Raw genomic sequence first — 27,382 nt, forward strand, 5'->3', positions numbered from 1 at the left:
TTATTTGTCCTCAGATAGTTATTAAATTTTATCAGGAAAGACTAACTTGGCATACTACTACGATAAATCATAAACCAAATACCAATTAAAGTGTTTTCTATTATTAAGTAATATATTTCACTAAGCAAATTTTCTTTATAAAAGATTCTATGATATACAAAAGGACTGAGAAATGAAGGATTAATCAATTGTCTTCTCTTTTCAGTTTATTCTCCCACTTTTTATCTCGAGCATTATTCTTTAAAAATCTGTAAATTTTCCAAGAGCGATCGTAAATCTTAAATTTTATATTGGATCGGCAACATTGTTTCTTCTTTCTATTTCTCTTTCTTTTTTATCTATTTATTTATTTAATTATCTATTTATTATAATTATTATTATTATTATTGTTGTTGCTGTTGTTATTATTATTCTTTTTTTGTTAAATAAATCACGCATTCTTAGGGATATATATATATATTTATATATATATATATATATATATTATTTATCTGTAGAATTATCGTCGCTACGTATACTTTGAAATATCTGAATCGATCTGAATGATACAGCTTCAGCGTGTACAGATATAGCTTCATTACGTACAAGTGAATATAAGTTGGCGATCTTCGTATCAGCTGTAATGTATAATAAATTGATAAGAAAGAGATGCATTTTCTTTTTTTTTTTTTTTCATGATTGAAATAACAAGTTTACTAAAAGAACGCGCATATATTTGTAATACTATCTGCTCTATATCGTATTTCAATCTTGTAACGCTCACTTTTTTTCCTTTGGAGGAAAAAAAATCTTGTTTATTATGTGAAAATATCATTTTTTTTTTCTTTTTTTTTTTTTTTTTTTTTTTTTTTTTTTTTTCTTTTAACTTAATAAGATCTATCGCATGCATGTCTTCTTTATAGTAGAAACACAATTTGCTTGTTCTTGCTTTTCTTCCTTGGTGCCAATTGTTGAATTGCAATTTTTAAAGTCAATTACTTCGATTAAAAGATCATTCGGTTTTTTTAATGTAGTAACCTCGTTTAGTGTCTTCGTATCGTCACAATCGACAGATTTTTCTTTGGATATTTCCTGTTGTAACGTTGAATCTTTTTCCAAATTAAAATTACTCGATTCTGTAGTTTGGCATAGAAACATAGCTTCGGTCGCCGTTGTTGTTTCGGAGGGTAAACCATTGAGATTGGAATAATTAGCTTTCATAGAGTGATTAGCGCGCATCGTTGAAGGTGTTATTGCATGCTTGTCAGAATGATTCAAATAATTGCACAAAAAATAATTATGGCGAGACATATTCTGAGGATACAACTTTTCTTCTATTCTTCTGTTTATTACGACAGCTTCGGCGAGCGGTATTGGTTCTGTATACGTAAATGTTTTCTTATTACTTTCGGTCTTATCTTCTGGCTTTCTAATACAAATAGGACCATTAATAACGGGTACTGCATTACTTAGCTCGGTGGTAGTTCTTATAACTGGCGTAATATTACCCATTGGATCTAATCTAGAGTTAATTTGTTCATGAGAATTTGTAACACCTAATGAAACTTTATTGGACTTTAATATAACGTTGGACGACGTCATTCTTTCCATCTTCTTTCCTTTTTGCTTATGTTTCGTGTTCACTTGTTTAGATTTTAATACCTTTCTACTTGCAATTTCTCTAAGACCTTGTAATTTATTCATATCGACTGTTGAAATATCTGTATGATGATGCCTAATGTGACGATTTAAATTATCCTTCCTCCTGAAGACAGTTTGACAGTACTCGCAGGAGAATGGTTTGTCATCTAAGAAAATTATGCAAGATATCAATGAGTTTCTTCCTCATTTCATTTCTTTTTTTTTTTTTATTTTTTTTTTTTTTTAATGGACTTTCATAAAGAATATACCTGAATGTACTGCCAGATGACGTCTTAATTCACTCTTGGATAAGAAAACTCTATTGCAATGGGCGCACGAGAAAGGCCTGTCTTTTTGATGAGTTCTCTTGTGACGTATTAGCAAAGATTTATCTTTAAAACTCTTACCGCATTGGTCACACACGTATGGCCGTTCATCTGATAATAATAAAATTCATGATACAATTCGTTATTAAAATATCATTTTTAAATAATATGCTTTGTGGTAAGATAATGTCATAATGTAAATCATTAGACTCACTAGTATGCGTTCTCATGTGACGTTTCAAATTTGTCAAAACGCAGAAAGATTTTTCACAGGCTTTGCAGGTATAAACGACAGAATTGTTATGACTATTCAAATGACTTTTCAAATCTTCTTGCTTACTGTATCTTTTTTTACATTTAGGGCATATAAATTGCTTTTCTTCTACAATATATCATTACATTAAAAGGAAAGACTCGAAAGGATAGTAAAATGAAACAAAATTCTATATAAAACATGCCAAATCGTTGCTTACTGTTATGCGTATGCATATGTCTATTCAATTTGTTTTGTTGTGGAAATGCTTTCTCACATATACCACACTTATACGGTTTATATCCACTGTGAACTCTTTCGTGATATTCAAAATGGGATCTCTTAACAAAACCTCTATCGCAGAAAGTACATTGATAAGGCTTAATCCCAGTTACGCACGCGTCGTGGTAACATTTGCCTTTTTTGTTCCGGAATATTTTATCGCAAGCATTACATTTATACTTTTCTGGAGTTCCAGCTATTACCGATATATGGCTTCTATTGGAAGATTTTAAGTGCTTATCCTTTACTGTACCTTTATTATCAACAAACTCAATAGGATCTGACTTTGGTTTCTATATTGAAATATTATTTTCTTTTTTTTTTTTTTTTTTTTTTTTATTTATTTATTTATTTTCTTTTTTATACAAATTTATATGTGACTTTACTTACTGCGTTTCTCACATTTGCTCTCGTTGGTATAGGCGTCTGAACGTCATTAAAAGCATCTGTTGATTGGGATACCAAATCGTTTTCATTATTTAAATGAATCTGCACATTTGAACTTACATCGCATGATTCTATCTTTGGAATATACGTTTCAATCGAGCTTTTCTCATTGTCAGTGTTTACAGTTGACAATTTATATATATCCTTTTCGTTATCAAGAGTGTCTTTATAGATACACTTTGAATTTTTATTAATAACAAGCTCTAAAGGCAAGATTATCTCTTCTCCGATTACAGAACTTTTAGCATTTGCATGATTGTCATTTGTTAATTCAACTGTGGGAGAGAAAAAAGAAAAAAAGATAAAAAAAAAATCACTAATCAATTTTATATATTTTTCTCAAGTTCATTATTTTTCTATTATGTATTAAAAATTAGGAAAAGTATTAGGAAGAAAAAGAGAGAGAAAATTTTTACCGAAGTCTCCATCGCTTTGTGGAAGATCACGGCAAGTTTTACATCCTTCTTCTTCATATAGAAGACACATTCTGCATTTGCTATGACCACAACTATCTTTTATCAGTCTTGAATCTGATGTATTCGTAATTTGCCGACAATTTGGACATTCTTCGCTCATTGTAATTATTTTTTCCACTCACATAATAAAATGTCACATGTCATTTCATCAGACATATTTTTTTTCCTTTAATAGAAATAGTCTTTCCTTCTTAAATATCGCTCTTTTATTATTTTCACAATATTATTATATGCAACGTATACGAAGTATACGTTTTAAACGTTCACATTATTTAGTTAATAATTTCGAAACTGTTACTCATATTGAAAACTCCTAATTCGTGCATATATCCAGACAAAATACAACGTAACCTTTTCTTTTGAGACGGTGCACGCGGCAACCGAAGATAAATTTCGCGGGAAAAGTGAAATTTAAAATGCTACACTTTTCTTAGTGTTTATGAAGATATTTTCTTTTTATTAAGTTACCTAAGAGAGGTGCAAGGAATAAAAAGGACTTTCTGTTAAAACGGTATTATTTACATAAAAAGGAATTGTTTTCTAAACGCCCGCGCGCGCGCGCGTGCCTGGCATTTGTACGTGTATATACGTGTGTGTATAATGTTTGCCAGCGGCGAACAGCAAATATGCATTGAATTAGGGAAAATAAAGTAAATGCTGCCATCTATGCATTATTTCTTTTCGAGTTGGAATCAAAGGAAATGCTCATAAATTCATACGATAGTGCGTTGTTCCTCTCGCGTTATACCACGGATTATGTATCTTTGAGCTGCTTAAAGCAGTGCCGACTCATCACTAAAAAGATTTCAGCCAAAACTTCGTTTTATTCTTGTTGAAGGAGATTCTCGAACTTCATTTTATCATTGAGTGGGATATTGTTTCTTTGAAAATTCTACAATATGATTATAACTCTGAAAAATTTACAGCAACAAACTTTTACGGTAGAAATTGAACCATCCGCAACGGTGAGTTAAAACGTAGTGATATCGAATTTTATGTAGTTTCGTTTCGGTTAATTAGAAAAATTATATGTTACCTTGCAGGTAAGGGAGCTTAAGAAACATATCGAGACTCAAGAAGGCTTCCCTACCGAACACCAAAAGTTAATATATGCTGGTAAATTCAAGCCCATAACCTCACTTTTCTCTCGTCCGAATTTATAACATTTGCGACTATGTTTGTATGATTTTCAATGTTTCGTCATATATATGTGCATATAATTATTATGAAATGTTTCACATATAATACATCAAATGTCCGCGTAATTAATTTTATTTCAACGATTTATATCACGTATGAGTTATTGCAGGTTAAGTTTGAAAGTTTTTTCTTTTTCTCTCTCTCTCATTTTCCACGAATGGTTTCCAACACCAATGTCTCTTTTCAATATCTCTTTCGAGATAACGTATACGTATATATACGTATTTTATATATATATATATATATATATATATATATATATATACACGTTATTGCATTGTGTGATGTATTTATGCGATATTGAAATATACATGTAATTATTCCAGGAAAAATATTAATCGATGACAAACCCCTTACGGAGTATAGTATCGATGAAAAGAAATTTATAGTTCTAATGATTACAAAACCAAAAGCTGGTAGTGGTTCGGCTGCGAGCGAAGAGCACAATGTTGAAAGTGACAATAAGGAAGACACAACTACCAGGTATTCAATGATATAACAGTTTATGAATTTGTCGTTTTCAAGGTGTGTTGTTTTTTTTTAAAAGTTTGAGATTGGAAAAGAAAAGTACAACTATTGTCTATATAAAAATGATATTTTAGAAAGGTAATAAGACGAGTCGCAAGGTATTAAACCTCGAATAAATGTTTTTAAATGTAAATATTTATGTTGCAGTTATGAATGAGAAAAAAAAATGTTATTCTTGAGATATTTCAGGCGAGTTCATGATATTTATCTTTTGCCATAGCTCAGCACCACCACCACCTAGTACAAACCCTAGCGGTCAAACTGTATCTCAACCATCGACAAATGTGCAAGAATCTACAGTGACAGAGCCAGCAGCTGCTGGAGGACAAGCCGAGAGTGCCTTGCTGATGGGTGAAGAATACAATACAATGGTAAACAATATCATGGATATGGGGTAAGTAAAAGAAACGAGAGAGAGAGAGAGAGAGAGAGAGAAAGAGAGACAAAAGAATAAGAAATAAATGATCTATTTGTATGCGGACAGATAAACGCCTTTATATTTTCAATTAATCTCATTTTTATTAGATACGAGAGAGAACAAGTTGAACAGGCTTTACGAGCGAGCTTCAACAATCCAGATAGGGCGGTTGAATATCTTCTGACAGGTATACCCGCTCAACTATTTGAGGATCCATTGGAGGATCCTGCAGAAGCGCAAGAACAAATTCAAGATCAAGGCCAAGATCCTTTAGCATTCTTGCGAATGCAACCACAGTTTCAACAAATGCGCCAAGTTATTCAACAAAATCCTCAACTTTTAAATACCGTGCTCCAGCAAATAGGACAAACTAATCCTGCCCTTTTACAGCACATTTCACAGAATCAGGAAGCATTTATACGTATGCTGAATGAGCCAGGTTCGTTTGTTAAAAAAAAAAAAAAAAAACAAAACCAAAAACAAAAAAATAAAAAAAGTAAAAAAATAGAAAAAAATAGAAAAAAAATATTAAAAAAAAAAAAAAAAAAAAAATTAAAAAGAATTAAAAAAATTAAAAATTTGGCAAGTATATTGATGTGAACTTTATAAATGGATGCTCACACAAGTGAATCTTTTTAATGCAGTAGAAACAACTGGTGGTACAGGCGCACGAGTTATGCCTGTATCTGCAGCAGCGGTAGCATCTGCGGCCGCTCCAGGTGGTCTTTCAGGTGGTGGATCTAGTACACGGGCGGCTGTTGAAATGATTCAGTTAACACCGCAAGACAGAGAGGCTATTGATAGGTTGACGGCGTTAGGATTTCCAGAACATCTAGTTGTACAAGCTTACTTTGCATGTGAAAAAAATGAGAATCTTGCTGCTAACTTTTTGCTATCTCAAAATCTCGATGACTGAAGTTATACATATGTATGAGTTTGAAATATCAATGGACTGAGAAAGGGTGGGTAAATTACATCATAACCACTTATTTTCACAGTAATTACGATTGCTTTGTTTGTAAATATACGTACATGTTTAGGATATTTTATTCATTATATACAGGAGAATTGACATGTATACCAACAAGCTAAATTTTATGTGATATATTCATCAATGTATCAAAATGGCTGGAAATGCAACAAATTTAAAATTACACACACTGATATAAAATTCTATTTGTTGTGCTATATCCATGATGGATTTCACCTAAAACACATCAATATTGCAGGCTATAAAAGAATCATTTGGAGCTTGTATCAATACATTCATACTTATAGATGATAACAGTCGTATGGTAATGAATCTTTGCTTCTTCATCGTCTGGAGCAAATTAATACTATTTTTACGTAAGAAAGTCCACGTAACATTTGTAGTCTGTTAATAGTATATACGTTTATTTCATTGTATTTATACATTCAAAACTAAGGGTAGCTATAGATCGGTAAATAACAATAAATAAAAGTACACCTTTTGTGCGTGCATTTAAATAAATAATTGTGCGTATGCGCGAAAGGTCTATACATATGTATCTCCAGTTCATTAATGTACTTTTGTGCACTTGATGGACTTTCTAATGTAAAAACAATATAGGTGCATTCATATACGGTCGGAATTAGTGCTTGTATATGCGTGTACATTCGCGTATGTATAAAAAGAGAAAAAAGAAAAAAAAAAGAAAGAAAAAAGAAAAGAACAAAAAAAGAAATAAAAGAAAAAAATGAGAAAAAGGAAGAAAAAGAAACAAAAAAATTGATCTCTTGATATTTTTTAAACGAAAATAATAAAAGATAGTTGCACATGAAAGAGAAATTTAACAAGTCAATCCATTTTAAATGTGCATTAAACGATTATAACACAGTTTCTAGCGTTGAAGTAATATAACGAAGAAATTTTAATTGATACGTATACGTGCATCAAACTTCTTTGTTAAGAACTTCTTTCTTAAAAATATTATTTTCATGAAAATATTAAATATATTAATATTTCATATACATAGATAACTCTGTGAATATAAAATTTGCAGATTTTTATCATATACGATTTTGCGAGAGAAATATATAGAAATTGTAGATACGGCGTGACTTATAGTCACCGATTGCAACCATTAGATTAATACTCGGATCGATGAGAGCTTTTACGAAGAAAAAATAAAAAATAAAAAAAAAAAAAAAAACAAATGAAAAGTAAAAAATAAAAGTATTCTCTATGACAAAATGCTTCGATATGGTCGTCAAAAATTTATCTGCTTGTTAACTTTGACATTTCGGTTTTATCTTCCTCTTATATGCATATGTGCGTATGTAAGGATTCGTTATTTGTAACTACATAATGTATAAGTACATATTCATGCGTGTATGTGTCTGGCTGGCTGGCTGGCTGGCTGGCGTGCGTGCGTGGGTGGTATGTGGTACATACATACGAATTCTTTGAAAATATATTATAACGATGTTGAGGAGATTATCCTCGAGTAAATGGTATATAACAGTACTGTATTTTTATTTATCAGCAAATTATGAAGCAATTGTATTGAAAGAAATTTAGAAAAGAATGTATTAAAACTCAAGTCCAACTTATTCTATACTTCATTTTTAGATCTAGAGACACTTTGAAGCAGCAAAATCTTGTTTTTTTCTTTTCCACTGTTTTCAATATGTTTGTAATACTTAAAAACATAAATAAATGTATCTTCATTTATTAGAAAAAAATAGTTAATTACAAATATTATTTTCTAGCAGAGTTACATATCTTCGTTGCATTTATACAGCTAAACGTAGAACAACATTTATCAATAAAAATTTGACGAGCTCATGAAATTAATCACTTAAATAATGAAAATATTAATAAAATGGAAGAATCTTAGACGACTTGTTCAAAATTGTGTATATTCGTGGTATACGCTTTAATATACAGAGTATAAAAATATATTCATTTTGTTCATGAGAAAATACCTTTTGTACGCAAATCTTTTTTAGCTTCTTCTATTTCCTGCAATTTCAGTAATTAGTAAAAGTAAATGTTAATCGATCTACATAGAATCATATAAGGATTCTATGGACAATTGTAGGAGTAAAAAGATTATATACTTTTTTGAGTTCAGCTGATTCCATGTTGCAATCATTGAATGTAAATGTTCTGTATAAGACGACACTGGTTGCATAAAAACCAAATACAAGTAAAGCTATAAGCGGTAGAAATAAAAATATTTCTTGCCATTCCGTGGCATAAGAAAGATTTATATATCCGGTGATCACTGCTAGCCATATACCTAAAGGTACACTAGTATACGTAAGCCATTCCGTCAACTTAGACATCTGCAAAGAAAAGTGAATTAATATAAAACAACGTTCCAATTCTAATGTTAGACCGATAAAGATTATGTTTATAAAACACTGGTAACTGACTTCACGTTATAAATATTAGACAAGTAGGAATTATCACAGAGATCGACTCGTCGCCGACCAACACGTCCACGTATTCTTACATTTGTTATCATCGAGTAGAGGGTGATAACATAGTTGTTATTACGTTTGAGCCATCTCGTAGATAAGAAATATACTACATTTTACTTTTTGTACGTTTAATTGTTAATCGAAAATGATTCATCGACTTGTTAAGTCATATTTTTTTTTTACTTCCTTCGTTAAGATAAACAATTGTTTTCGTTCATTTATAATTTTCGCTACGGTCGACAATGTATCCGCTGCAAATATCGTTATTATCGACGTAATATTAATTCCTAATTATAACTGCTTATCCTCGTAGTAAACTGTTTTATCTTCGAGATGAGGTTTGTCGTATATAAGTGCTGTCATCTCGCGATCGAGCGACGAAACTTAATTTGTGCACTGGAAAGACATTGGTACATACTTGGACATTTAATTATTATTTAACTGAAACGTAATGCACGCACATTATTATATAATTTGTATAATCTGGGATGTGTATGAGAAAAACGAAATGAATACCAAGCGCATTTATTTTCGTAGTATCGTAATATATTTTGTAATAAATTAATGCTAGATTTCTTTCCATCGTTTAAGTTTTTTAAGTTCTTTTCTTTTCTTTGTTTGTTTGTTTTTTTTTCTTTCTTTTTCTTTTTCTTCTTCTTCTTTTTATCACGTAAACATGAAGAATTATTTGTCTTTATGCGGATGGGTTCACATCATAGTACAGGCTTATTCATACGTTTATTTTTCTCTTAGGCATTATAAACTCCAGTGTTGATCAATATTGAATTAAATGAATTTTTTACTAATACGAATGTTGATCGAATGAAATATTGATCATATTGGAAATTGATCATGTATTGTTTTTTAAAGATCGATCGTACGTAGGAAGCAGCCGGATAGAGGGTACTATTTTTTTAGATTCATTGAATTTTACGCAAAATGTAGTATATTTTATAGAGAGCTTTTGGAAAATACATGTACGCGGTTGGAAATTGCGTCATAAGGTGATAATTACTATAATTGAATCGTACGACATGGTATTTTATCATGCTTCAAACTGCTTCGTAATGTACCGCTGCACTCGTGCCTAGGAACTGGTGTATATAATATATACACGTATAGGTAAGACACTTGGGGTGTACTTACTTAATCTCCTGAAACATATTCTCGAGTAGTTATTTTTATCTGATACATTACCATTATGTACTCTCGTCAATTATTATTCCGTATTCGAAACGATATTACTCGAAGTAACTTATCTTTAATAGTATTAGATGGAAGACATGGACAATAGGATTAAACTTCGTTTATCATCTATAATCGGTACGTAAAGTACAATGAATAAGTAAAATGATATTTAAAATTGGATATTGGATCGAAATCGATCGTACGAACCGGCCGTCCGTTTTTGTAACGGGGAAAGGATTTTTCTTCTTTTTTATCAAATAAAAGCACTCGAGCAATCTCTATGATCTAGATTTTTATGCAAGATGAAAGTAAGTACACCTGTACTTGCCTCTTTGGGAAGTTTTGTCGAGAGTACCTATACTTGTATATAAGTAGATACTAAAGTACAAGTACCTTAAGCGGGTACCGGGGTTAGGATACTATTCGTACGTATTTACAGCGGATTTATATCCTTCATTCGTATTATCTCTCCAAAATTCATTCAATATTCGTGTCGCTTGCAATGATGCAACACTGATGCACTCCACTCTCTATTTGATAATAATAAATCTTCGATCGAAGTTTTTTAGGGAGGGAAGAACTCGTAAGTTTTCGCAACTTGTTTTCGATACTAGAGAACCAAGATCCGAGGCACTCTTTCGGTACGTAAGCGTACACGAAACGAACGATAATAACGTAAAACATACGTAATGTAGGTAGTACCTATTTAGAATTCTCTTGGTTATTTACGAGTAAACAAAAGCATCGTTATTTTCCTTTCCTTATTCTTTCGTAAATAATCCATTACTTTCCGTTATAAATGTGAAATATTAATGTCGAATTAAAATCAGTGCGGCAGCACCGATGCAGGATATTACGAGAAGATTTTTCTTGAAATAGTTCAAGCGTCGTAACGATCGCAATGAAGTAATATAAGTGGTATTTAAAAATATAATCTTTTTTTGGTCCTAGCGTCCCTTCTATTCTAATACGTTTTCTACGTGTATTTAAGGTACGTTGCATTTCTCTTCCGTAACATTCTTAAACATTGGTTCCCATTGGTTTCGTCGGTAGTATAGACTTTTCTATCGCAGAGACACGCAAACCGAACTTCTTTTGGATAAGTAAAGAATTAACAAGGTATATTCCATTTGATATATCGATCAACGTCCCGATTAATTTACACAACGTACATCCCGTCGAAAGAACGAATCGTCATCGGAATTATTATCATGAATGATTTCAAAGAGAACAATTATATTCCGTGCAATATTGTAATGCTATTTATTTAATATCAGCGTTCGTCCCTCGACTAATTCGTACTCGTAATTAATGTATCCCCATAAAAAAACACTTTCGTACGTCTTTTCATTTTCGTCTTACATAGATGCTTCAGTCGTTCCAAATAACGAGGAGGTTATTTTCTTCATCGATTATTGTTTTCAGGTACGCAAGCGGTAAAATTACATTGGTAATTAATGATATAGATTTAAAATCAAAGACATCCCTTCGACTCGCTTGGCACGGCAAATTGCGCTACACTTAACAAAGCTATACTTGCGATATATTTTATACTCCTTAAAATATTATCATCCAATCGGATGGATTACCCTATATTTCTTCTCTACGTGATCTTCTAAGTAAAAGGAAATGTATAATTGTGAGAGTTGTTGCTCGGATTTCGGATACCGACGAGTGGAATTTCGTCTTAGACGACTTTTCGCAGTATCCACAGTATACTTAGAAAAAAAAAAAAAACCAAAATGTACATTTTTTTTAATATGGCCCATGTCTCTATAAGCCATGCTCGTATAAACGATTAGACCAATACGGGCCCGTCTGTTTTTCTTTCCGAGATAAGGTCAAAGGTGGGAGTAGAAATGTCGGTAGGAGTTGGTACGGCCAATGGCGCCAAACGAATTGTTTTCTTCGCGTCCATGTACGAACGCATTCTAATTTTGGCACGATGCATTTGAGACGGCGACGAATCCAAAATCCCGCAAGAACCTTCCTCGGTACGTTTGCTACGAAATACGGACTCGGTCGATTTGCTCTGTTCGTAAGCGATCGGGGAGCTCTTTAGATTGATCGCGGATACGGAGTTGTAGACGGTAGATGGTAAGTCGGTCCGGATCGGATTGGTTTCCGGGGAAAAATCGGCCGTGTCATTTTCTTCGAAGGACGTGAAAATGTCCGAATCAGGTACCGAGGGTGCGTCGAAGAAGGATTCACGTAACGAGGAGGTCAATGGCTCGGGACACATGAACGGATCTAAGGACGTCAGATCGTTCAAGTCGCTGCCGCTGTTGCACGTTTGAAAGTTGTTCACCGAGTAAGATGAGGGAATGGCTTGATGCTCGTTAACGCACGACAAAATTTCTTGACTCTTTGATGATTCCGACCATTTCGAGTCGGATGGCCGTCTCGAGTTGAATCTCGTCGAATCGTGTTCGCCGAATATCGGCTCGGCCAATTTATTGTCCCTCGTTTTCTCATAGTTTTTAAGCAAAGCTTCGAACAATTGTATCGGTCCTCTCTCGGTAGTATCTATCGTCTCTGGTAGCTCCTTGTACGAAAGATCGGTCGGTACGAGGGTCTCGCTAAAATCCTCGACGTTGAATAATACCGACGGCAACGTAGGATCCGAATGTCGTACGGGACTCTTTCGATTTCGACACGACTCGAGTTCGCCGTTGTTCCTCGTCGTAATTTCTACATGAAAATTTTTGGATTTTTCTTCTTGCGCCGAGGACAAAGGTACTGGCTCCAAAGGACTGGTTGGTTCCGAGTGTATAATGGGAATCGTTAATCCTTCAACGAGCTTCGAATTTCGAAAAAATGTCGCGTGCTCGGTGCTTGGCTCGATCCGATTTACCGATTCCGAGTGTATTAGTTGCATCTTTATTTGAGCTTGCGAGAATCGATAGGGCGATAGGTCGGTTTCGAGTTTGACGTTCTTCGATACGTTCGGCGGCGGTGGCAGCAACGGCGGCGGCGGCGGTGGCGGCGGCGCCACGCGGCGTTGTTTCGGCCCGAAACACGGCAGGTTAGAAGGCAGCTTGTTGTTGCCAATGACATTCATAGTTCTCGAAGATAATCTATACTTCGGACTTCCAAGGAGGTTGCGATTCGCCACGTTTTCGCTCGTACATAGGGACGACGAGTAGCTATTGCGAATACGCGCAACGTCTATATCGTTGGTAAGATCGAATCGTGGCCGCGTTCGGGCTCGCGAATAAACGTTCCTTATAGTTTGGCTCTCCGTTTGACGTCGATCAAATTGGTCGACGGACGGACGTCCGTCGAATCTATTGTCATTTAAATTCTCGACTGAATATCTGTGAATGAGTTCCGATCCTTTCTTATTCGTTACGAATACTCTCGAGTTAATCTCGGACGTGTTTCCACCGGCCGTCCTTATATTCGGATAAGACATCGAGGATAGATTCGAATTTCCTCGCTCGTTCGCATCCATGTCCTTAGCCGTCGCATCGACGTCGAGCGTCCTGTCGATGTCGTTTGATTGACTATCGGCTACGGCGTTTAACGCCGGATCGGACATGGCGTTGAATTGAAGAAATTTTCTATTGGCACCACAGTCGGAATTTAAATTCTGATAGGATATGAACTTGGGCTCGGACCATTTCTTCGAAAAGTTCTTGCTCAGGAGTCTCTTGCGATTGAGACGTCTAAGGTGTCTTATTTTGCCGAACGTCGGATCGAGTAGGTACTTGAGGTTTTTAATTTTATCAATGTTGTGATTCGAATCTATAACGTGATTCCGATCGATTATATATTTCGGATCCAACATTTTTCTCAGATCCTCGATGTCCTCCTCGACGATCTCGTTTGGATGATATTTCGAGGACGAACTACGATCGGCTTCATTTCTTTCCGGCGAAATATCTCCCTGCCTTCCAGACATGTCTAAGCAACGTTTGCTCGAGTAATGGGCGTTGCCGCCCACTTGTTGTTTGGGCGCGAAACAATTTTCGACGTGTTGTCGTTCCCTAATGTCGTTGCCGTTGTTCACCTCGGCCAATTCTAGATTTGTATTCGATTGGCGTCTGGCGGGCGAGCATCCGCCGTATCGGCTAGGCGTAACACCGAACAAAGCGACTAGGTCCTCAGCTATTTTTCCCGCCGCTATTCGCATCTCACCGTGATGAAAGGCATAAATCCAAGGATTTGCTCCGCTGTGAGAGAGAATTGGCAGACCCAACCAGACGACCGCCCATTCCGTAAGGAAATTGGTGTCGTAGAAGATGTCGAGCAGCATGCAGGTCTGAAAAGGGACGAAATACGAGATTCGGGACGATAATATTTGCATAATTTTCTTTAGAAACGCATTTTCACGCCATAAACGCGTATTATCGTTTCAATATCTGCACGACGTGCGAATCAAACGTTCTCATTCCTGACGCGAGGACTCTTCCGTTTTCTTTCTCTTTCTTTTTCTTCTTCATTTTTTTCTTTTTATTTCATTTCGAACGAGAGAAAGAGGAAAGCAAAGAGGAAAAAAAACTCTTTCTTTTGATCTGAAGAAAGATAATGAAAAAATTCCAAAATGTAAATACGCTTTGAAGCGTACGTTGTCGGAAATATCTATGGAAATTTGCTGTCGCGCTTATTCTTCCACGACGTCGTATAGAAAATTTTAACAAGACGTAACGTATTGCATATTGCAGCGTATCGGAGGAGTAGCTAACTTCGTTTCAATGGCAGTACTCCTAAGAGATGGGGCGATCGTTATCTTTTGCGATCGTTGAAGGAGATTAGATCGGTTTTTAGACAATTTTTGCTACGGTTATAGCGCATTGATTGTAGCACGATTTTTCCCGTTTCTATACTTGAATATACGATATAATATTAAACGTGCATCTAAAAATAGAAAATTTCCAAGTATGGACCCCTACATATATGCATATAAAACGTATGAGTGCGTTTATGAATATAGATTAGTTTCTAGGACTTTGAAGATACGAAAAGAGAGAAGGTATATATATTTACACTCACTTGAAACGGAAGCCAAAGGATGAAAAAGGCTCCAACCGTTACGGCCAACGTTTGGCCATAGCGAGGCAAAGCCATGGTTTGCGTTTGATGTCGGAATGATAATTCTACCGTGTAAATAGCACGTGCATGAGCTCGTGCTACCAGGTAGACGTAGACGTAGCAAGCGAGAAGTACGAGAGCGCTCGGCGCCCAAACTGCTACGACCAGGAAGACTCTTACAGGCGGCAAGACGGCTGCTTCGAACCTACAACCTCCGCTATGATGTAAAGTAAATTAATCTCTCTCTCTCTCTCTCTCTCTCTCTCTCTCTGGGTTATGATGCGAGATAATTTCTCGATTATGAATTACACTACTACTACGCGTATTAGTATATATATCGGTAAATATTATTTGAAATTGCGATTAAAGACTCGTCGACAATTCATCATGGATAAAATAATACCTATGCGTTTCAGTCAGACCCGTGATTTGAGCGTAGATCAAAGGCGAGAGTCCAACGCAGATCGCATAGATCCAAAATACGGCGATATATTTTTCGATGCTGCTGTGAGTGATGATATTCTTATATCTCAATGGTTGTGCCAACGATGTCAAACGATCTACCGCTATTGCCACCGTAACTAGTACGCTCACGCTACAAAGCGCGATCACGATGCAATACGGAAGGATGCACAGCGTCGACGTACCGTTTTCTGGCAGACCAGAGAGTTCTAGCTGCATACCAAACGGCATGAACACTCCGACCTTTGTCAAAAGCAAATATCGATTAGGTATCGTTACGTGCTAGATGATAATGGCCTCGATCGTCGATGAAATTTCATTTTTGCGGTATTATTTGTTGCTGCTGCTTCTTCCTTTCCGAATTCATTCATTTGCGAAAGAATCTTTATTAACGAAAGTCCAACCAAAGAGTTACAAAGAGTTACAGAAAGTATTTTTTTTCTTGAAATCACGTTAAATCTAAAAAGCTAATGATCGAATAAACGCGATAGCGTTTAATTTGACTCGTAAATGGCACGCACGGTATACGCATGTATACCCTACTATCTAACCTAATGCCATAGCGGCTCGACGACCAGGCAGGCGGTACTCGAATTCATTGATTGTTACTTCGCACGACGCATTAGCGAAACCATTTCTATTCAAGCTCCGTAAGATTCGTTCATTGACGTCATAGCTCACGAACGATAGATCGGCCAATGTATATATAATTTAAGGAACGATTCGTCCAAGTACATCGTACTTTATTCTCGTCTATTTGTGTGTATATATTTGTATATATATATATATATATATATATATATATATATATATATGTATATATACACTTCTATTCGTACGTATTGCATTGCGTTATATCCTCGTAAAATACTCATTGACGATCGATGCCCCGACGAACGCAAGAGAAAATCAATTTCGGGCTCACCCCAAAATCGCTAACGGCCAAGGACACGAGAAGGTAGTTCGAGGCCGTTCTAAGTCTCTTGTACCTATAAAAGGCTGCTAAAATGATGGAATTTCCCGTGACGGTTATCGGCGAGAGGATGCAAACTATCGAGACAGCGAGTACCACCGAGATCGGACTGACGTCCAGTCTGGTATCGATCTTGGTAACCGTCGGTATAACAGCGGTCGTCGATTCATCGGGAATAGTGCTCGTACACAGCGACTCCGTAGCGATCGCTGACATTGTCGTTCCTTTTAAACGGTATGCCTGTACCGTGCTTGCGCGTCCCTTCTTTTCTCGCCCACGCGTCTTTCAAGTCAAGTTGGGTTCGTAAATGTGTCTTCCGTATGACGCCATGCCGTCACCAGCAAATACGTCGGAATCGATGAAATCCGAAAGTAACTCCACCCAGTCTCGTACACTTCGCACGATCCATGATTTTTTTTCCCTGGTGTCAATGTCGAATGACGCTCGCCACTGAAAGCAAAGTGAACAGGCGCTTGTCAAAAAAGAAAAAGTCTGTTTACCAAATCGACCCATTTATAAGTTAAATATATTATCGCTAATTTATGCCCTTACCGAACAGTATATTTTTATAAATACATTTAGCCGAGATTATCGCTTAGTTTTGATATATTATAAGCATTATAATAAGAATAATTTAAATATATGAAAATAAATAATATAATATATAAATAGTAATATATTTGTATAGAGCAGTTACATCACAAAGTACTCATTGTTCGGAACTATTCCACGTTTCTAAAAGGAAGGATAATTGTGAGAATATCCATCGCACTTGTTCAAATTCTCGTCTGCACGATCGCCATTATCTCATATTTGCAATTCGAATCCATTTCAAATGGATCCGAACGCGGCGTTAACGTTATTTTTCGAGCTGGATTCAATTTGGAGGCTATTAAATTCGAGCGTTCGCACACTAAAACCGCACGTTCACTTATCGCCTACTATGACTTTATTCGAGAATAAGCGCGAAAACGTTTAATTAATTTGCATGTACGAAGGTACGGTTGAAAAACACATCTTTGATTTTCGTTACTACCGTCGTTGCTTACTTATTTTACCAGACCTATTGCAATTGAGCTAAGGGTAGTTTACTTCTTCTCTTTCTTTCCTTCTTTTCTCTTTCAGCGCCGCCTTTACGTGCTACCACCAATCGTTTTCTCCTTTGCCATGACTGCAAAAAGCTTTCCAATGGTTGCTATATTCATTGCTTTTACTGGAAATGAATCATTTGCTTTTCTCTTTCAGGAAGAAAAAGAAAAATGGGACAATATCGTAGGGTAACGTTATTTTGAAAAAAATATAGGAAAATGAATTATCGTCCTGGGAGATGGAGAGGAATAGATAGAGAGGGAGAGAGCAATAAAGAGGGTTAAAGATTGGAGGATTTTCACTCTGGAGATATCAAAGTATATTTTACGTGGCTTAGATCGCGCGTAACGATCAAGTACCTTTCACTTTAATAAATTGTTAACCGTCCCTGAGAGAGTTTCTGCAAAGTCGAATCGTTTATGAGTACGTGGGCTAGTTCCTTAGAAAATGGATTTATCTGTGATGAGCTAAATAATTTCTACAATGTAAATATAAATAATTTCTACAACTACGAGGAGATTTTTTTACTTCAAAGATCTTCTTACTAACATCTTCGCGTTATTCCTTTCTTCTTTATCTAAGAATATCTACGGAACACGTCGTATAATTATTTTCCATCTTTGAAAGGAAAAACTTTCATTAACGAACGATCGTGTATCCTTTTTTTCTCCTTTCGAGTTTGACAGATTCCTGAATAATCAGTTCATGGCATCGATGGGTCAGCATCGCTGAACGTAGTTAGTACCTACTTTAATTTAAAAAAATGCTTCTCGCCGAAACTTTTAAACGCTTATAACATCTTAGGAAGTTGGAGAAACGAGAAAAGTTCGATCGATTTTCTCGGTGAACTTTATAAATTACTTAATACCTGGTTGTCTAATATCGATGATTCTTCAATGATGCGCATCTTAAAAATCGACAGCTTGACGTTTAATAACTGCTCGAAAATAACTGCAGCTATGTCTTTTGGCAGGTGGTACGCGATAGGTACGTAGATAAATGCGATGTTATTTTGAAACATTGGCTAAATCGACCATATATTCCGTTTAAATGAGAAAAATGGATTAGAAATTAAAAATAGAGAATTACTTACGAAATCATTTCTCGAGAAAAAGATTTTACATTTGTTTTCGTTTGAAATTGAAACACAATGTGGGACATATATGGGAACGATAATGGAATTCTAAGAAAAATATAATGTTAGTGAATTATTTTTAGGGCAAATAATCTGAAAACGAAGCTTTAGTCGGTCCGAATTTTTGGATAATAATTGAATCGTATCCATGGATAAACTTGAACGAACCATGAATACTTTCTGCGTTCAAGTTTGTGTTATTTGTTTTTATCGGAGATTGATAGATATCGATTGAAACGTCTTGTTCATCAGACGACGAAGTAGTCTAACAATGCTTCAAATCGATCGACAGATTTGTCAGGCATGTTCTATCGGGACATGAAATCGAATTGCAATCCTTATCGTGAAATATGGAGATACCTTTGACGCGAGGATATATTTTTCTGACGACGTGTCAATAAATTGCGACGCATTGAGAGTATAGAGAAAAAGAGAAAAAAAAAGAAAAAAAAAATGCAAAAAAGAAAAAAATGGCAAAATGGTGAAATTCGTATCCTAATGCTCTAACGAGTAGTCGATAGATACTCTTTCTCTTTTTCTCTCGAACGTTTAATAATAATGATCGTTGACTAACTGTCTATAAATAAATGGACAATAAAATAAATTTGAAGGACGGTACTTCGATCAGATTTAGTCATATCGATAAAGTTTAACTTATTCGTTTGCCTCCAAGGACGTAAAACGTTAGTTAATCCTATCCTTTTGTAGATATCGATCCTTATGGAATTTCCTAAGGAATTTCTGCTTCGCCATCGTTGACCTAAAATGATCCGTCTTTGTGTCTCGCACAACTATCCAAATACATACGTAGTATATCTCAAAACAGACTTTCAGTTTTCAGCTTCCTTATTATTATAGAAGAGAGAAAAGAGGCCTGAGGGTGCTTCATAAACTTCGTAATAAGAAAATGAACCGCGTGTTCTGGACTTGTTGACTCTCTCCTATTTCCATTGTTCCAAGTACTTGGATAAATCAAAAGAATTCCCTTGTTTAAGATTCCCGTAAGAACATTCCTATAACGCGAAAATGAAAAAGCCATGTAGGCACGTATGTTAGCTCTCGATAACACCTCGATAACAACAAATACGTTCCCTCTTTGCAGATGCGGGACAATGCTTTTCTTTTTTTCTAGGTCGATGGAGGATAGCCCGCATCGACGCGGCGGTACCTTGAGGGTATATTTAAGGGTTCTCTTGCGTGCGTTGAACCTTTTCGCTACGCAAAATATTGATTTCGCTTCAAGGTATAACGTTATATCGCTCTCTTTATCTTCATTTCTCCGTTAGGTATTTAAAAATAACCATCGAATGGATCACATCCTTAAACATATAAATCTTTGATAATATTATTTATGAATAATTAACAATTGTATTCCTAGAGATTTAATAGAGATCAGTGAATGCATTATATATCGACGATAGGATCAACGAATACAAAGAGTTGTATAAACTACTTTGACTTTTTACTCCCTTCTTCCTTTCTCTCTCTCTCTCTCTCTCGTGCACTATTATTAATTATCTTCTGCTTTCGTCGCGATCGATCTTATAGATTTTACTATGATCTCGCTATTATTAATGTCGTGATCTTAATCAAGCAGTTATAGAGTAAGAATCTTTATGAACAAAAATAAGTTCGAAGGTCCGAAAAATTGTTGGCAATTTGCCTGGCTCGCTTTGACCCTGCACTTGTACTCGTCATCGTCTCGACTCTGGCTCCGCGACTTTGACGCGTCGTCTACGCCGGTCATGGTCAACTCCTTGCCCTTTTCCCACGCGCCGTTGATTTCCCGACAAAGAAGCTTCGAATAGAGCGCTTTTAACTATGCCAATTCTATCGATACTATTTCTCCCGAGTTTTTCTTATTTAAATGTTCTCGAGATAACGGAATTAATGTCTGTTATTTCTTCAAAGTTCCTAAGCTTCTATAGAAAGTATTAAATAAAAAGTATTTTATTTCCTTTCTTTGTCAGCTTCGTTCGTGGGCGTAAAAGCATGAGTGGTAGATCGATCGATTTAATCATTGCCAGTTATGAGGCGAACGTTAAATTTTCTCATCGCGATACTCATTCGCGCTCGATTATCTGCTTCACTGGGATTGAGATGGGTGTTAAGTTCCGACGAGATCATCAGGATCGATAATCGACGCCTAGTTAATTCCTACTAATTTCCAATTAATGCGAGCTATCGAACAAAGGTTTTTTTATCAAATTTTTTCGTATAACGAGCTCGTTAGACGAAGCTTGAAAGAAGGTTTATGAATATTTTCGGAAACAATTTGTTTATCGATCACGATCGATTTTGCTCCCGAGTAAGGTACAAGGTCGCGCGTATGGAATCGCAGGACGTTCGAGTTTGCGAGGAATGTTAACAATTTGGCCGAGCACCAAATCGCTATGAACATCTGGCTACTTTTTGCATACAAATCTTTTTTTCGCTCTTTTCTTTTCTTTCCTTTTTTCTTCTTCTTATTTTTCTTTTTTTCCTTTTTTTTTCAAAATTTTTAGATCGCTGACAATTGATTGCGACGGCCGGTGTTCATTCGTTTCTTGAGTTGGCAATATAAACCGTAAATACTCTTAAACTGCGATACTTTCGTCTGTTCTCTCCTAAATCAATACGATTTACATGCTGCGTCTGGGTTGGGTGTGGCGTTTGAATATCGGACGATACAAAAAGAGAGCAAGTCTTGTTCTTTGTCGCTTTGAGAGAACGAATTCAATTTTCTCTTCCGTCATCTGAAACTTCTCTTTGTGCGATGATCGCGATCGAAGGGAGCTAACCAATCTTATAATATTATATTAAACGTTCAATGTCGATCGATCTTGCTTTCAAGATACTTTTTCTTTGTTCATCCCGCGCGAATCTCATAATGGCTCGATGCATAGCGTAAATTTGAAAGTATTACAAGATTTTAATTAACATCTTCAAACTTACTGAAACTCTCGAAGAGGGGAGAGAAAGAGAGAGAGAGAGAAAAGGGGAGAAAAACTATATAAGGGATAATAATGGCCGTGCGCAACGTGTAAAACTCACATACTACGTCCAATTTAGCCCTGACATACATGATTAACGCATGGCTTATGTAAAAAAGCATAAGTTAAAGCGAAGAGCAGCATAACGAGCTCTATATAAATAAACTGGTATAAATCTGACGTGATATTTGTTTAATTAACCTGGATATACCGATCGAAATAATATTATTCATTTAAGCAGGGAATAATAGATTTATATGTATTATTGTTCTTCGTATAATGGCGAACATTATTCGAGCATTATATTCGCATCTGTACGTGTCTACGTGCCTATAGTATAAATCTACGTATAAAACGGATGATGTTTTTTGATCGATAACGATAGATTATGAAACTTTGAAAAAGTTTTCAATATTTTTTCTTCTCTTTCTCTTTTCTTTTTTTTCCCTTTTTTTTCTTTTTTTTTTTTCTTCTTTTGATGCATCGGTAACATGTAATCGTACTCGTCAAAGGGAATATGACCGTTGTACGTAGTGAAATTTTACGCGATAGCCAATCGATTGAACGTTATTACCTAATAATATTATATAGTTAAACCATGGTATTTTGCTTCGTCTTATGTTTTTTCTATTTTTCTTCAGTAACAGTATCTACGTTACTCATGGCAAGAAACGACGCGCCAATTCACACATACGATTTATCTCGGGGTCGTCACATGTTCAAGGACGATACATCGAGAGAAAAGATTGGAACGGGGAAGAGTTAAGGAAAAAAAGAGAAATGAAAAGAAACATTGGGAAAAGGTCGGAGAACCTTGAGAAGCACCTGCACTGCGTCTATTTCCTCTACGAAGTTATGTAATCGACATTTCCTTCTCCTCTTTCTTTCTTTATTCTTTTTCTTCAATCCTATTTTTCTCTCAGTCTATCCCGAAATCCTTTCTGAGAGGGAATTACGTGGTGCTTGGGCGCAATCCGAAGAAGGATGATTCTATGGAAAAATATTTTAAGCCTTCGAATCCTTTATCAGGATCAACTCGTTGAGTTAATTGCTGGAAATGAGACAAACCGTTCAACAAATTGCCTTCCATTATATTCATATATGTATGTGTGTGCGCGTGCGCGCGTATATATATACACACACGCAAACGAGTTTTATTTGCAAATAATAAACGTGATGTACAAGGTTTTTTCATTTTTGGCTACTTTTCAAAATTTTATGAAAATATTTTCAAAATAATTTTAGATTTTTGGTTCCCCCATTTCCCTGTATATTATGATAGACTCACACGAGCGTACGCGCATAGACGTAGGAGACGTACATCTCCGAGTTCATTCATCGATTCGAACAGAGACTCGGGTAGGTCAATAGAGAGAAGGTGAACTTCGTGCACGTGCATTTGCGGTTGTGATTTACTAACCACTACTATCTCGTCTTTCTGAACAATTAATCGTGAATAAGGGGAAAACGCTTTGAAGATGTTCCATAGCGAATCGTACGTAGTCTGGTATCGAGAGTGAGAGAGGGAGAGAGAAAGAGAGGAACAGTCATGCAAAGCAAAAATTAAGAAAAAAAGAAATTTGCAAGGAAAAAGTAAAAAAAGAAGGAAGACAAAACGAGATAATAACGACGATCGTTCATTGACACGAAAGATCTTTTACTGCTTGCACGTAAAAGTCTAACAATAAGTTTGGAACGTGCCAGGAATAATATTTAGGCTCAGAGTAGAGCAATATCCTTCACGAGGTTAAATTCTTTCGAGCTTTGTTTATGAAGCGATTTATAAGAAAAATTATATATTTTATGTTACATGCTGAATCGCTGAATGACTGCGTTTTAAAACTTTTACGCTTTATTCACATACGTACGTTACCTTTGGAAGTAATTATTGGATAACTAATAAAAATCACTAATAATAATAATAATAATAATACAAATAGTAAAATAAACGTTGTCAACTTTGGATAATTTTTATCGCGACTCCGAAATGTTTCCAATGTTTTTCTAAGAGACCGAGAGAAAAGTAAAATCAAACTATACCAACTGGCGCATCTTTGAAAGTCTCTCTCTAAAGTCGTCGATGCTTCGAATCAAGGAATATCGGTCTCTCCCACATCCCACCAAATAGATTTCTATGGGGATGCTACGAGCAATGCGAATGTCACGTAATGCGATAAAACATTTCGAGCGTGTTCTATTTTTTTAAAATATATCTCGAAAGAAAATTTTTAAATCAATGATAAAACAAATATTCAACATCTGTCTGTAATGGTAAAAAAGATGATCGAAGGAAGAAACGATCGTGATAAATTTCTTTTATTGACATTATTTGAAATATATTTTATACAATTCAATAAGACTAGAGAGTAGATCTTATTAGCTGTAGTTATTTCTCTAAATGCAAACATTTGTTTACGATATTGCGCGTTTGAAATAGACGGTATTTTTGCGTCGAAGTATGACGATATCGGGGGATGGAATTCAATGTTACTGCCACTGAGCTCGCTCCTTGGGGGGTAGTATACAACATGCGTTCATAATTAACGGCGCCGCGTTCCTTTCGTCTAAATTAACCATAGAAAATGTATGTCTATTCTACATCCCCGTATTCTACATCTCTCTCTCTCTCTATCTCTCTCTCTCTCTTTCTCTCTAAGTATCTCTTCAACGCAGATCGATCGTTTTATTCATAATGCGGATTGATCGTGGTTCGACGGATCGATTCGGATGTCGTTATATTAGGGGATAAACTTGAGATTGCATCGAGAAAGTACACGTGTCTTGCGTATGTATGCGCCTGTACGGAACGTAATGTAGTGTATCGACAGAGTAGTAAAACGGAGTCCTCTGTTATTGAGCTTTATCGCGTGCGGTTTATCGCATATTCAACGACAACAAGGTCGCATAAATATTAATTAGAAAGGAAGTACACGAGGGTGAACTCTCTAGTTGACGAAGAAAGAGATGGAAGCCAACGGAGAGGCACGATCTTATTGCGATGGGAGCTTGAATAGTCTTTGGAGCGTGTCTATTTGTTTATCAGATTTTTTTACTTTTACGAAAAAAAAGAAAGAGGAAAAGATAAAAAAAAAGATTGATTTTTTACATTTTCTCTCTCTCTCTCTCTCTCTCTCTTTTCTTTTTTTCTTTTTAATCCGACTTGGTAAATTTTTGATAAAAGATCTCTGATGCCTACGTAGTTGAGGCAGTCACGAGCGTAATCAGCCGGATGATTTATCTTTATTTTTTTCCATCTTCGTACGTGAGGGCACGAGAGTGTAACCTTCCGTCGAATGGATCGTGCCAGGTCACGCTAAATCCTTGGAAGCTCGAAAAGGGTTACGTTGTACGCGTGCTTTCGTATGTAAACCGAGCCACAGGTATTTGTCTATGCTCTCGTGTATTCACCCTATAATGTTATTTCGAAGGATTTCCGTTTACCTATGGTGGAAAATATTCGCAAAGTGGACGGCATCGTCTGTGACGTAACGGCACGTTACTATGGGGACAATACGACGAAACGAATAACAGGGGGATATACGAAGAAATCGGAAAAAAATGCGATTGAAAGCACCGCATCGCACGGAACAATGCGCGCGTGTTCCGCAAGTGCAATCGCGCGCGCTCTTCGCCCCGCCTCCCTTACTCCTTTTCTATCTTCGAATAACAGTTATGAGTGAGAGATAAAGAAGAGTGTAGGAGATCTGTAAATAAGCGTCAGCGAGCGCGAGAATTTTTACGCTAAGCGTAGGTGGGTTTAATGTCTAATGAAAACTGTACAAAACTTGGCACGAAGAGATAGGTAATTAAAAATTATCAGGTCGACGTTAATACCCTTTGAGTACCGGCAATAAAAATCAATTAAAAGTTTAATAAGCTTAATTAAAGGAAAACCATCGAAATAAGTAATTCCATAGAAAAATTAATAAAAATCCTTGGACCCATCATTTCCCACATTTTTTATCTCCATAACACCCGTTCTTCGGTACAACGAAGCGAAATGGAAACGGAATAATTCTAAGAGGATCGACGTAAGATTTGATTGATCGGTTCGAAAATCGATTGTTCGTGTGACTTACTCACCGAAAAGGTTATTGTTCCTCATCGCGATAATCATACACGAAGGCACAATGAATGTTAGATAAATCCCTTCCTTTGTCGTCGAAGAGATGAAAAATGAAATCGCGTTGGAATTATCGAACGGTAATTGTATCTATCTGTTTATTCTCGGAATCGAAGTATCAGATTCAAAACGAAGGACGATAGAAATTGAATCTCTTCCGTTAAAAATGAGAAATTTATCGGGTAGACCGATCGAAGAACACACTGGTGTGAGAAAATCTCAATAGGAGGAAGATCGCTGATTCGCGTCGCGATGCCGCGTGTCGACTGAAGGCATCGTTTCGTAGCATAGATGAGAGAGAGAGAGAGAGAGAGAGAGAGAGAGAGAGAGAGAGAGAGAGAGAGAGAGAGGATGGGCGAGAACGGACGAGGAAGGACGAGGAAGGACGAGGAAAGAGGGAGTAGATCGACGTCGACGACGAGGGCGTATCGGGGTGCGTCTGGTGAGAGTTCTTTTTGCTGGCGGTAGGGTTGGTTGGTATCGGGTTAGAGAGGAAGGAAGGGAAGCGTATCGAGCCTGGCGCGAATCCGAAGCCACGTGGTGCGCAATCGTCGAACCGGTCGACGCAAGAGTCGACTCTCTCTTCAGTCTAAATAGCGAGAAAGAACGACTCGTTGCAATCGAGTTGACGGACTATGCAAGAGAGCGAGCCGGTCTTCGATCGATCCGCTTTTACCCTCCTCCTGCTGCTGCTGCTGCTGCTGCTGCTGCTGCTGCTGCTGCGTGAGGGTGGGAAGGAGAGAAAGAGAGAGTGAGAGAGAGAGAGAGAGAGAGAGAGATGAGGTCTGCAGGATATGCGGATGAAAGCGTGTAGAGTGCGCTATCGTGAGATGGAAAGGGTCAAAGAGTGAAGTTCAAGGAAAGGAGAGTGACTCGAAAGAATCCGGAGAAGAATCTCGATCGTAAATCGTGGATTCTGTCCACTGGTATCGATGCTTCCCCTCTTTCTCCTTTGCTCGCTCTTTGTTTCAAGGTCAAGCAATTGTAAGTTGCGGGAATCGAAGGAAGGGAAGGTCACAGTGGTACGTACGTACACACACACACACACAAACTCTCTCTCTAGCTCGTGTCACGCGTCATGCCACGAGAGAATAGGTGCATGGCGCGTATAATCAGTGTAATTATGATGCGTGGGAAGAAATTTTCGTGGCCACATAGTGTCTATATGATTATGTCGAAAACAACGCTATTAGTTCGATTAACGATTAAAGATTGTACAGATGTATTGGTCATACGGAGAATAATAACATTCGGAGAAATGGACGATACTTAGAAATTTGAAAGTGATTCGCGGCTATCGCACATCGATTTAAATTAAGATTTGGTAGTGTTGCTCTTCTTTTTATCCCCCTCCTCGTCGGTTTCGTCCTCGTCGAGAGAAATGTCCGAGATGTCGTCAGATCTTT

At 36.4% G+C, this 27,382-nt stretch overlaps 4 protein-coding genes across 7 annotated transcripts; 1 reads left to right on the forward strand and 3 right to left on the reverse strand.

The window, feature by feature from the left end:
• Positions 1-91: 91 nt before the first annotated feature.
• Positions 92-3,986, reverse strand: LOC124430217 (zinc finger protein 431-like). Of its 2 annotated transcripts, none has more exons than XM_046976476.1 (6): positions 3,345-3,986; positions 2,872-3,203; positions 2,420-2,750; positions 2,161-2,328; positions 1,890-2,057; positions 92-1,787 (listed from the first exon to the last, which is right to left on the reverse strand). In XM_046976476.1, the coding sequence occupies exons 1-6, from the start codon at positions 3,502-3,504 to the stop codon at positions 877-879; spliced, it is 2,070 nt and encodes a 689-aa protein (XP_046832432.1). In that variant the 5' UTR covers positions 3,505-3,986; the 3' UTR covers positions 92-876. The 2 variants fall into 2 exon arrangements, with proteins under 2 accessions (XP_046832432.1, XP_046832431.1); XM_046976475.1 differs by having other exon boundaries at positions 2,420-2,774.
• A 179-nt stretch (positions 3,987-4,165) lies between these two features.
• On the forward strand, positions 4,166-6,721 carry LOC124430219 (UV excision repair protein RAD23 homolog A). 2 transcript variants are annotated; one of them, XM_046976479.1, is made up of 7 exons: positions 4,166-4,369; positions 4,448-4,520; positions 4,931-5,087; positions 5,353-5,526; positions 5,658-5,989; positions 6,195-6,512; positions 6,614-6,721. In XM_046976479.1, the coding sequence occupies exons 1-6, from the start codon at positions 4,304-4,306 to the stop codon at positions 6,464-6,466; spliced, it is 1,074 nt and encodes a 357-aa protein (XP_046832435.1). In that variant the 5' UTR covers positions 4,166-4,303; the 3' UTR covers positions 6,467-6,512; positions 6,614-6,721. The 2 variants fall into 2 exon arrangements, with proteins under 2 accessions (XP_046832435.1, XP_046832434.1); XM_046976478.1 differs by having other exon boundaries at positions 6,195-6,721.
• Positions 6,722-8,227: 1,506 nt separating this feature from the next.
• LOC124430221 (dolichol-phosphate mannosyltransferase subunit 3) lies at positions 8,228-9,181 on the reverse strand. Its single transcript, XM_046976481.1, has 3 exons — positions 9,033-9,181; positions 8,635-8,862; positions 8,228-8,536 (listed from the first exon to the last, which is right to left on the reverse strand). The coding sequence occupies exons 1-3, from the start codon at positions 9,042-9,044 to the stop codon at positions 8,486-8,488; spliced, it is 291 nt and encodes a 96-aa protein (XP_046832437.1). The 5' UTR covers positions 9,045-9,181; the 3' UTR covers positions 8,228-8,485.
• Positions 9,182-9,923: 742 nt separating this feature from the next.
• On the reverse strand, positions 9,924-27,289 carry LOC124430216. 2 transcript variants are annotated; one of them, XM_046976474.1, is made up of 5 exons: positions 25,937-27,289; positions 16,610-17,107; positions 15,626-15,927; positions 15,184-15,427; positions 9,924-14,452 (listed from the first exon to the last, which is right to left on the reverse strand). In XM_046976474.1, exons 2-5 carry the CDS (start codon positions 16,871-16,873, stop codon positions 11,987-11,989), a joined length of 3,276 nt encoding a protein of 1,091 aa, XP_046832430.1. In that variant the 5' UTR covers positions 16,874-17,107; positions 25,937-27,289; the 3' UTR covers positions 9,924-11,986. The 2 variants fall into 2 exon arrangements, with proteins under 2 accessions (XP_046832430.1, XP_046832428.1); XM_046976472.1 differs by having other exon boundaries at positions 15,184-15,439.
• Between the last annotated feature and the right edge of the window lie 93 nt (positions 27,290-27,382).

The sequence above is a fragment of the Vespa crabro genome, chromosome 17 (genome assembly GCF_910589235.1).
Source record: "Vespa crabro chromosome 17, iyVesCrab1.2, whole genome shotgun sequence".
Classification (NCBI taxonomy): domain Eukaryota; kingdom Metazoa; phylum Arthropoda; class Insecta; order Hymenoptera; family Vespidae; genus Vespa; species Vespa crabro.